The sequence below is a fragment of the Otolemur garnettii genome, unplaced genomic scaffold, assembly GCF_000181295.1.
Source record: "Otolemur garnettii isolate 467f Iridium unplaced genomic scaffold, OtoGar3 scaffold00037, whole genome shotgun sequence".
Classification (NCBI taxonomy): domain Eukaryota; kingdom Metazoa; phylum Chordata; class Mammalia; order Primates; family Galagidae; genus Otolemur; species Otolemur garnettii.
The window spans coordinates 7,436,770-7,448,992 of record NW_003852432.1 but is presented as its reverse complement, the minus strand read 5'-3'; the positions used below and the strand labels follow the sequence as shown (position 1 = coordinate 7,448,992).

Below are 12,223 nucleotides of genomic sequence, written 5' to 3'. Positions count from 1 at the left end.
ATGCCAGGACACTCTACCCAGGCAGATAGCTTGAGGCTCTGTCACAAAAAAAAAAAAAAAAAGGAGAGAGAAGTATCTGTCCCCTAGGGTAGAGTGCAGCAGTATCATTATAGCTCACAGAAACTTTAAACTCCTGGGATCAAGAGATCCTCCTGCCTCAGCCTCCAGAGACACTATGATTATAGGCATGCACTACCACACACAGCTAATTTTTCTATTTTTTGTAGAGATGAGATTTTGTTCATGCTTATGCTGTTCTCAAACTTTTGAGCTCAAGTAGTCTTTCTGCCTCAGCCTCCCAAAGGGCTAGGATTGCAGGTGTGTGTGACCTGACCCAGCCTTAAAAATGTCTTTAAACTTTAAACCTTATTTTAATTGTAAGAAACTGTCCAACTTTTCTATAAATGTGCCATGTCTGAGATCCTTTTATTCAGAAAAATGAAAAATCTCACATGAGAAACTTCTTGCCTTCAGGGTTACCTTTACACTAAATTGGACCAATACCATTTATCAAGACAGAGGCCACAACAAGCCTCAGAGTCTTTCCTTGCAGAAGGTCTCTATGACTTTATTTTTGGCTTTGCCAACTCATTCAGCCAGTCTTTTATCCATGTGTTTGTTTATTCATCTATCCCTTTATTCTTTCTACAATTATTCATTCTATTAAGCATCTTTATTAAGCTCTATTTTAAGCACTGGCAATACAGCAGTTAACAGTATAGACAAAACTATTTGCTCTTAGGGAGCTGATGGGGAGATGGAGAAAAAAGATTTGTACCTAAAAATATGATACATATATTAGAAGGTAAAATGGACTAAGGAGAAAAATTAAGTAAGGAGAGAAAATATTGGGGGATTGGGTTTTAGATCAGATGCCTGGGGAAGTTTCCATCAGGAAAGTGACATTTGAGGGAGGCCTGGAAGATAAGGAGCTCCCATGTCAGTGTCTGGGGTAAAGCTCCTCAGACTCAGAGGAAAGGAACAGCAGGCGAACAGTAGGAGGGCTAAGTTTGGCTTGTCTGAGGAACATGAGGTGTCCCATGTGCGTGGAGGACAGAGATGTACCTGGAGTGGAGGGCTGGGGGTGGGGGCCATGGAGACCCTTATAAGGACCGTGGCTTTCACTCTTGGGAAGGTGGGGAATTGTGGGAGGTTATGAGCAGAGAGCTGGCATGACTCCATCTGCAGTTTTAGAGGATAGCTTTGGCTGCTATGTTGAAATAAGCTACCCAATGAATAAGGACCCAAATAGGGAAACCAGTTATTGCAATAACGTAAGCATGAGATGAAAATGACTTCAACTTGCAAAGCAGCAATGGAGGTGGTGAGATGTGACCAGATCTTGGAGAAATTTTGAAGGTATAAATGACAAATTATCAAAGTTCACACTTCTGTAGCCCTATGCTGTGCTAGCATCGTTCCAAGTGCTTACATAAGAGCTCAGACAGTTAAGTTTGAGAATTTATCCTAGAAAAAGGGTCTTAAGGGGTGAACTAGGCACTGGCATTGGTGCACAGCTTCCCAAGGAGAGTACTTTGAAGGTGACTGTAGTGATATTCAACAATGAGATATGTAGCACTTTTTCTAGGATGAATTCATGAACTTAATTGTCTGACCTCATATTTATTTATGTCCTATTTTTTTTTTTTTTGAGACAGAGTCTCACTATGGCACCCTTGGTAGAGTGCTGTGGCATCACAACTCACAGCAACCTCAGACTATTGGGCTTAAGTGATTCTCTTGCCTCAGCCTCCCAAGTAGCTGGGATTACAGGTGCCCGCCACAATGCCTGGCTATTTTGTTCTTGTTGTAGTTGTCATTCTTGTTTAGTAAGCCTAGGCTGGGTTTGAACCCTTCAGCCCCTGTGTATGTGGCTGGCGCCCTAACCACTGAGCTACAGCTGTCAAGCCTCTGTTTATTCTTTAAATATGAGGAAACAAGGGCAGAGAGGTTAAGAAACTTGTCTAAGGCCCCACAGCTAATGCTAATTAATAAAGCAACCAAGACTCAAGCTCAGGAAGTCTGACTTCAATTTTCTGTTTTCCTAACCATAATTTTTTTGAAATAAATACTTAGGCACTGCACTTACATAATGAATATTCTTAAGGAATACATACATTCTAAATGATACAAGTACATAGGTGTCACCGTGGAGCATGAAAAATTTGAAGCTTTATGAACTACGACTTATGCAAACAACATAGATATTGCTGGGGAGGTTGTAGGATTGTCAATCACCTAAAATGAAGAAAGAAAGGGCTCAAATTAAAATTACTAATCACATTAGAAATTTGTAATCTTAGTGCTTAAAGAAAATGAATGAAGATCTATTATGGAGAATGAATGGCCAGGGTTCTCTCTAGGCAGAAGGACAGTAACATGAATTTAAACTTTGTCAATACAACAATTGGTTCACGGGATGCTGAAAGTGAAGTGAGGTCTGTTATTTGGGGTAAGACTACGTTTAGTAACTGAGGCTGCATCTTATCCCAATCAGATAGGTGCTAGTGTTTCAAAATCAGAGATATCATTTCCAGTTCTAAGTTATTGTAGGAGTTCAAATCCCTAAAACCAGTGTGCTGTTTTAGTAGTTAAAGCACTGAAAACTGAAATGGCTCTTCTTTTAAAAGGTGCCAAGTGGGTGGCACCTGTGGCTCAAGGAGTAAGGTGCTGGCCCCATATACCATAGGTGGTGGGTTCAAACCAGGCCCCGGCCAAAAACTGCAACAACAACAAAATAAATAAAAGGTTCAAGGCCATTTTCAGGTAATCTGATGGAGTGCTAATTGTACACAAAGGATGTGGGGAAAAACATTTTTCCCTTAATTAGCTTGTTTCCCTAATTTCTTGTCCTTAATTCTTTCCTTTGTGCATGATACTAAACAGCTTTAGGAGAAGAGCTGATTGTTGATCAAATAAAAGGCATGAAGGTCTCTGCAGGCACTAAGTAAATCTGAGCTTTTCCCTAAGATACAAGGTGATGTGTGTGTTACTCTTCGGCATTCGTGAGTGAACAAAAACCAATTTTTCTCTTCTGGCTGTTTTCTTGCACTTTAAAAATAATTCAAATTCAAACGTCTATTCTCCCTAGTGCATTAATGATATTACTGCAGTTTGGGGTTGTTTGATTTATAAACCCTTTAAAAATATTTATAATTGATGTGGCACTGTGTATTTGTTCTTATTAATAGACTATATCTCAAAAGAAGAATGATTTTTAAGAAATGTTGCTTCTGACCATATGTAATAGGAACAATGTAGATTCAGATTAGAACGAATCAAGATTGTAGAGGATGTACCGGGGCTGAAATCTTTCTAAATGCACATGTTCCCTTTTTCACAATTTGATTTCTTAGAAATATCCCAGGGCTTAAATATCATTATAGTTTTATGTCTGCATTCTAATCCTTTCAGGATATGAAAGGATTTGTGCCAAGTAAATAAGAGCCATCTCTATGTAAATATACGCACGCATATATATGTGAACTGTATATAAAGCATTGAAACCTAATACTAGGCTGGTATATATTACAAAGATTACATGGATGATAATATGATGACTGAAGAACACGAAGAAGCATCAGCTGTAACACATGTACCGTTCTGGGCGCGGGGAGGCTATGCCTGTGTGGGGGCAGTGGGTATATGAGAACTCTTTCTACCTTCTGCTCAACTTTGCTGTGAACCTTCAAGAGCTCTAAGAACGAATTCTATTAAAATATAATTAGTGCAGTGTTAAGCTGGAGAAGCTCATCGTATAAAAGTCAGCAAATCCAAATTAAAACTCCTTTGATGATGTTCCACTCAGTAATGATGCAAATTTTATTATATAGTTTATGATTGATATATATATATATATATATAAATTAAAGTAAAAAGCACTAGGGTATAGGAGAACGTTATTAGGTTTAACAGTGAAAAAGTTCAAAATCTGAGTAATATAGCTGATTTAACACAGCTGTATGACCCGTGACCCTTGAATGTTTCTCTTGCTTTGCGCTGAGTTACTCAGTGGAACTGCTCCATTTGATGCTTAGTTCTAGAGCCAGATAGAGATGATATTTCTGAGGCCACATGTCACCACAATTATGTCACTATGACTCTGTCAGTTCTAAACATGCACTTGGAGGAGAGATCATGGTGAGATGTCAATGTGTGGGGCACAGGATAAGAAGGGCTGGAGGGAAGATAGGACAGGAATAGGATAGACCAGTCAGGGTAGGAAAAGAGGAGGAGGAGGGATAGCAGAGTTGCTCCCTTTGACTTGGCTCTGATTTTTTTCAGCCAAAAATTAGTTTGAGTTAGTTTATCTTTCTGACAAGAAGATGAACTAAGGTCTCCCGGGAAGCCCTCTCTCTGGTATGAAACAGCACCCTACCCTTGTGTCTGAGATTTGTGAACGCTGTCCTCTGTCTTTGCAGCAGACAGGGACTCTTCTGACCCATCAGTTCAGGTATTGTTATTCACTCACCAGGACCTTCTCCCCCCATATATGAAGAGGTTGATTTAGATTTAAAATTGAGCCCCGAGGCTTCAGGGTTGAGGGCAGAGCAACCCAGCAGGAGTTCACCCTGTGCTTCCACACCCAGCGGGTTGGCCCAGCCAGCTTGGTCGTTGTGCTTCAAAACGTTTTTCTGAATAAAGTCTGTGATGGCAGTTTTCAGAAGATGTGCTCTGGCCTCAAGGGACTGGGGTGAGGGATCCTTTGTACCAAAAGTGCCGTCCCAGGAGCTTCCCACCAGACACCTTTGGGTATTTTAGTGATTCTCTGAAGGGCGACTGCTGCCTTCCTCAGGGTTGAACAGCAGGTGCCACTGAGCATCTTCACCAGCAATTTACCCAAGGGCAGCAGCAGCCTGAGTCTCTTTGAACCTGGCCGTGATGGGAAGAACCAAATGTTTGCTTATCTAAAAGACCGCAGAAAACCACAGTTATGAACACCCTACAAAAGTGAATGGCAATGTTTTCCAAAAACATTTTTACAGCACTTCAAATAATTTACAAAAATCTATAAAACTCAAATTTATCAGAACCCTTCTGTTCGAGTTGTGTGTCAGCGTACATCTATACAGGGGACAGGTAATGTACGCCTGTTTTCCCTCCCTTTGCTCACAGGTGTCACCTACAGATACACACACTTCAGATACTGCTTTCTGCAAATGTGAGGAAACCAGGAAGCTCGCAACTTGAGGGCTTTCCCCTTCACTGCTGAGCGGCCACCACCATCCACCATGGGAGGTGTTGCTGAAGTCACTGGCGTCCCTGCCCAGAGCCTCCTGATCCTGGTCTTCCTTGTCCATAAACCTCTGTCAATATCTCAGGTCCAAAATGTTTTCCCCTGGGCCCCAGTTCCTTCTGTAGTGCAAACTGAGCCATGCCTGTGCCTTCCCATGTGGCCAGAGCACACTGTCCTCCTTCCCGAGCAGGTGTGGCCTTCCAAACACCGGGCAGGGCCCAGCCTGGGCCTCCCTGATGGCTGACATGGACTGACCCTGCAGAGACAGCTCCAGGTGGGAGTAGTAGAGGCTGGTGTGCTTGCCAGTCCTTGATATTCTCTTTCCAAAGTGAAAGAGCTGGCTGGACAGCAGCAGGGACAAGCCTTGAAAAGATAGGCTGGGAGGGCCCCTGGCTAGGCCCTCTGCCTCTTGTCTCTCTCCCTTCCCTGGCTCTCTCTCTACACTGAGTCTTTTGAATTCAGCGCCCCTGAGCTGGGCAGCCTGCTGCGGTGGGTGAAGTAGCTCCATGGCAGGGTGAAGTCCCAGGCTGCTGTTGGGTGTCCCTCTCAGCTCCTGTGCAGGGAGTCAGGATGCTCTGGCTCCCATAGTCCACATGTGAATTCCTCTGGAAACTTCTGCCTCCATACTCCTTTGGCACAGCTGGCAGCTGACCAAAAGCCCCTTGGGCAGCAACTCCCTGCAAGCTCTCATCTTTGCAGACATTGACATTTTTCCTACTTGCCAGAGACCCCTGGGCAGAGATATTCTCATTGGTGCCCTTGGGCAGCACTGGGTCTCAAGTGGCTGGAGCACCTGGGCCCTTCCCACCCTGGGTGAAGAGGCTGGCTGCATGCAGCTCCCCCACTCTCGGCACTCTTCAGTCCTTGGGCCAGCTGAGGGGCCTCCTTCACCTTCTGATTCCCAATGCACATGCTGGGCTCTTTTCTGCATGGCCTCTTTGTCCTGAGTGGGCCCCTCATGCCAAGAGCAGTGAGGTTTTCTACTTGAATATTTGAAGAGTGCATCAGCTCCTTGCCCGTTTCTGCCAAAAATTTCTTACATTCCACCACCGTATCAGGTGTCACCATGCAGGAGCTGGGGCTCAGATTTGGACCTTGATGATAACCAGGGAACAGATGCCCTTGAGACATTTTTATCATTAACTGGAAGACGGAGGCCACATCTTGGTCCCCAGTGCCCTCCAGCTGGTTCTCTGCCACACTGGAAAAGATGTGCAGAGTTTGTTTTTGTCGTTGGTGTTTTCCCACAGAGATCTCTCCGCTGTCTCTTTTGGACTTGGAGAAGCAGCTTTTCAGCACTTGTGAAGTTGGTCTTTCCACGCTCTCTGAAACCCATCCAGCTTATCCAAGAACTAAGTCTTGGTGGTACTGAACCTGACCACCTTTCTGCGCCTCTTTTTTCTTGGACCTTAACAAGTCCTCAGTGTCCATGTGAGGTCCTCACACTGTCCAGTGAGCTGCCTCTGTCCTCGGAACTCTCTTGCTCCTCTACAACCCTTACCCCAGTGTCTTACCGTGACCCTGCAGCACTGCGTGCCATGCCACGGGGCCCCCTGGCCTTGCCCTTCCTCCCAGGGTCTCTGTTCCTTTCTTCCTTTCAGTTTGCAGTACTTAGAGGATGGGGCGGCAGAACCACGGGTGGTTAAGCCCCTGCAGTGATAGCACACTTGGTCTTACCTTTAGAGAAGGTTAGAAATGAGCCGAGTCAGTCTATAACCCTGCACACCACTTACCGAATGCTGGGCTCTTTCTGAATCCTATTGTTAAAGATCCTATTAGAAAGTCACTAGCAACTGAATCATTTTGCTTTATGTGGGAAAAATGGTTTCATTTTATGATACTGACTTCTGAAGCTTTTCACAGTCTAATTTAGAGAGATACTTTGTTACCTTAAAGAAATCTCAATGTATCTTCCCTAGATGGGTTTTCCATTCTTTGGCGAGTGCTCTGTATTCTTCAGCCCTTCTTAAGCATTCTCAATTGAAGAGTTCTGGCTTCTTTTCTTCCCCTACATTTTGGGGCTGAACTTTCTCACTTTCAAATTGGAGAAACGCAGACAATGCTAAGATGAAAAGTGTTCTGCATGCACAGGCTTTTCTCATTTCCCAGCGTGCCAAAGAACGAAAGCAACTCAGACTTTGGTATCCCGAAGTCATTCAGGGATGCCGTTAGTGCAGTCACAGCCGTGGGGTCTGCTGCAGCATGGGCTTCCGCCACGCAGGATCTGGGCTGAAGTTCGTCCTTCCTGTAGCTATTATTGGGAAAAAGAAAATTTGCTGAATAAATGAATAGAGCTAATAAAATGGCAAGACTCAGAGAAGATTCAATTGCTGTCCTGTTTTAGAGCATTTTTAAATGAGTTATGTTTTACACACGACAACTTACTGAATTGGTAAAAATCTTAGAGCAGAAGTGGAACTTAGACACAAAAAGCTCTAAAAGGTTTGTTTTTCAGATGAAGAAGTTTAAAAAAAGAAGAAGGTGGTGTATTCAAGGTTATGATTTTCTTAAGTTCCAGAAATGGGCTACAACCCCTATTTCCAAAGCTTCTATCACTGCAGCTTGAAATCTTTTTATCTAGTCATCCCAGCAGGACCAAGGGGAAAAACTAAACTACTTTATTAGGCTAAAGTGAGTTAATTTAAAAATAATCAATAATGCCTCAGAAGTGAATCTGATTTTCAACCTAATTTACACTGATCTCCTTCTGTTGATATAAACAGGGTTGTCTTATATTCGGCATTACTTGTGGGATTTAGAGAATGGTATCTAGTAATCAGTCTGTAAATTCACAAAAGAGGGAGAAAAGTGAACTTATTTTTTTCTTCTTTACAATTTTCCAAATCCACATATTTGAATTTATGATAACAGTTATAAAGCTTTCTAAGAACAAATTTTGGTTAAAATAGAGGTTGGTGAGTAACTGGATTTTGTATTTGGAAACAATTATGCCCATTGATATGAAGTAAAGAGTACATAAAATGTTTGAAACAGTCTTAACACTGAGTTACTACGAAACATCGATGTATGTGACGCAGATCACTGAGGCCTTTTAGAACAAGGGAGTTTGGTTGACTTTGAAATATTTAATGCTGTGTTTTGCAAAGCAAAATTTGCAACTATCAAGTTTTTGCAACTATCTGGGGTTTTTGTGTTTGCTATAGCATTTATGAATTCCTAACTCACTGGAATTATTTTGATCCTTTTCAGGTAAACATATTACCAGAAATACAGCATCAGCTTTGCAGAAAGGAAGGATTATGTGAAATAACTAGAAGATTTCCAGGTAATCTTTAGTTTGCATCCTTATGTTTAAACATGTGAGATATGCAGGCTTATTGGAAGACACCAGCTAATGAGGTTTCAAATCAGCATCTTTGGCTCCTTTGTTTATGAATTTCACTCCCACAAGGCTTGCATCCGCAACATTTTGACAGCGGGAAGATCGTGATAATAAGAATTACGAGCATAACATTGATACTCATTTAGTTTTGCCTTCTAATTTGCTAGATGCCTATTTCTTTTTCTTCTTTCTGTTTATCTTTAATAGTCTCTTTATATTAAGGTAATTATTATAGTAGTTCTTAATTATATAAAACTAGGTTTTAAAAAAATATCTGTTTCTTGTGATTAAGTCATTCTGATTCCAAAGAAAAGAATGTTTCTCCTCTCTGGAATCATCTCAGTTGGTCTGTGTGTTTAAGATAGGATAACGAATCAAAATATTTTGTGTCTTAACTATATGAGGAATTTGGGACAGAAATTATTATCTCCATTTTCTTCATAAGTTCCCACAATGGAAAACACATCAGAAGGCAGAGGAGCCTCCAGATGAGATTACAGCCTACGTTAAAACCCTTCAGTACAAGAGTTTCTCAAATGTCTTGTTTAAAACCCATTTCAGGTATAATTGTTTATGTCCCTAGAAAGATTTTTTACTACATAATTAAAATTTAAGTCTGCGTAACTTTAATTTTTGTTATTAGTTTGTGTCCTAATGGAATCCGAAAACTGACGATATTATCTTCACCTATCCGCTTTTGCACTGAACGTTCTGCCTCCACACCAAACGTAAACCACAGTGGCGTGTCCCACTATACAAAGTACAGACTTCTAGGAATAAAAACAACATAAAAATGAATTGGCAACTCAACTTTCAATGTAAGATACATGTCTAAAATAATTGCATAAATTTTATTCTTTAGTTATTACATTATGTGACAATTATAACTGACTTCATAATCTTTATCTGTGTTTTTTTTTTTTTTTTGGTAAATGTTAACTGGATAGCTTTTTTTTATTTCATAAAAAAGTAAAAAAAGTATTGAATTTTGTACAGAGCCTACAGATTTTAAAATTATGGGGAGGAGATTGGTTGCTATTTACATTTCAGATGGTTGATTCAAACATTATGTTTCTTGAGCATTGTAGTTAGCAGAATAGTATCATAGGAGTGAAAAACCATTTATGGTCAGAAATGGATTACTAGTTTTTAAAACATTCTCTAGATAACACTTACAGACATTTATATTGTACATTTTGCTCCCATAAAATTAAGCATTATTTTCTGTCTTTTGCTTTAAACATTTTTTATTCTTATCTGTAAATTTGAGACATTTGTAGTCCTTTCCACACTCTGTATAGTGTGCTAATTTTCTATTTATCTCCATGACTAACAGATAGTTTCACAGAATGTACAGCCTTTTAAATGGAATTATTTTTCCTTTCATGCTACCTTTCTCCAGCTGAAGATAATTTTCTTTGATGTGTAGCTTTAAGGGAATTATCTCTGCAGCACTGTTTTCTAAGTTTTATAAATAATAGCTTTTGTTGTAGACTATGGCTATAAAACTTACAGGATATAATGTAAACTCAATATTCACAAAACTAAAAATATTTTGTTAGCTGTGAATGCTGAATATTTAATATTGAATACAGATTAAGTAGTAACATGTCATGGTGTTATTCAAAAGGCAAGATAGTAAAAAAATAAAGCATGTTGCATAGTGCTTATGACACATAATTCTCAAAAATGATAAGGGTCATTCTATATTTAAAAAATTCAGCAATAGGCCTCACAATACATGATAAATTATCACTAAGATTTTATGTTTCTGTCAAAGGGTCTAAGATTGTACCTGCCACAGTTTCAGGTGTTGATGGAAGACCCAAGATGCCTGGATCAGAGACAACTGACTTTTTTATTTATAGCAATAGCAGTAAGCATACTATCATATTGTACTAGTTCACAGAATTCACCCAGCCTCAGCTGGGTGATGTGTGTTTATAGTCAGCCTTCCATATCTGTGGGTTCACTGTCTCTGGATTCAACCAACCGTAGATAAGCCATATCAAGAAAAATAATTCCACAAAGTTCCAGAAAGCAAAACTTAAATTTGTTGCGTTCTGAGCACTTCATCAAATCCACGTGAAGTGACATGTAGGCATTGTCCTAGGTAGTATAAGTAATCTAGAGCTGATGTAAAGTATACATGAGGTTGAGCTGATGTAAAGTATACATGAGGTTGTGTGTATTTAAAGTATACATGAGTTATGCAAATACTGCGCTGTGTTGTATTAGGACTTGAGCATCCATGGATTTCAAAATTCATAGGAGGTCCTGGAACCAATTCCCTGTGGATACTTAGTGGTTCATTTCAAGAAAGAAACCCTGAGTTGAGGAGGTGTGAATCTTTTATAATGTGTAGTGAGCATGCCTGCTCTTTGCCCCAGAGAGAGACACTATTTTTGTTATACTGAACTAAACATAACCTTCCCATTGCTCTGTCTTTCAAGGGTACTTACTACATAAAATATCTTTGAAAAACTACTTCAGAACAAAGGTGGTCAGTACCTCTAGCTGCGAAATGTGCAGAAATGTGAAATACACAGAGAAGTGTCTACAACTGTTTTGGAGAGGAATATCAGACAGGTTCTAGCTCTGACACTTAGGTATAATTCTGAGCAAGATTTAAAACCCAGTTGTGCTTCAGTTTTCTTGTCTCTAAAAATAGAAGGTTTGGCAACAATCAATAGCGTTGTGATTTCACTCCAAGGTGCCTCCTCACCATATATACTTGCTGTCCCAGGTTTTATCTTCAGACACAGGGATGCTAAGAAAGGCGGAATGATCATCCAGGCAAGTGCAGCTGGAACCCAGGCAAGGGAGGCAGGGTGGAGTTTTGGCTGGATACGGAGGAGTGATCGGAGACCGCATGAAAGGTTAACACACTCTGTTCCATTCCATAGCCAAACAGAGTGTACCTGACCTTAGACTCGTGACTCACGCTGAAGGGCGCCCCTCCATGGGATTTTTATAGGCTAGCACGGACATTTATTTTTAGCTTGCCATTTAATTCTTTGCCTTTGAAAAAAAAATTACAAAATTTTTAGTTGGCCCAAACTTATTGCTAATATTTATATTGCTTTTTATGAAGTTTAGGGAATTTTTTATGATGGAAAGGATTTTTTCCCACATTTGAAACACAAGTACAAAACCAAACATAAGCGAACTGTTTTACTTGGGCTTTGAGTTGTTGTTTTTGTTCTTTTTAGTGCAGTATCCCCATCCAAGAATTCCTGGTGAGGAGTGTGCCCAAGTTTTGGCCATAACTCATTCTTTCCAGTAGTTTTTATTTCAGCTCTGAGCACTGGCTTTCCTGCAAAGTTTGAAATATACCCCGACTTGTACTAACAGAGAACATTCTGAACATTTTAGATCTACGTTTTGATGTTTTAAGTAACGAGTGAGTACAGAAAGAAAAAGAAAAGTAACAGATACCATTGAACACCTTGTGTTGTATCTAAGGAAGATGGGGATTTAAAAATTAAATGAGGAGACTCATTTATAATATAAACTATATCTTTAAAATAACATAATTGAAATTGGTTTTAAACATTGACCAATAGGGCTCGGCGCCTATAGCTCAACCGGCTAAGGCGCCAGCCATGTACACCTAAGGTGGCGGGTTCGAATCCCCAGCCCGG

The 12,223-nt window shown here is 40.4% G+C and overlaps 1 protein-coding gene across 1 annotated transcript in view; it reads left to right on the top strand.

The window, feature by feature from the left end:
- Window positions 1–12,223, top strand: part of CPED1 (cadherin like and PC-esterase domain containing 1) — a 276,366-nt gene that overhangs the window by 62,708 nt on the left and 201,435 nt on the right. Inside the window, exon 4 of the mRNA XM_023513225.1 lies at window positions 8,447–8,522. Within this exon, the coding sequence (XP_023368993.1) occupies window positions 8,447–8,522 (76 nt within the window). The remainder of the gene's footprint in view (window positions 1–8,446; window positions 8,523–12,223) is intronic.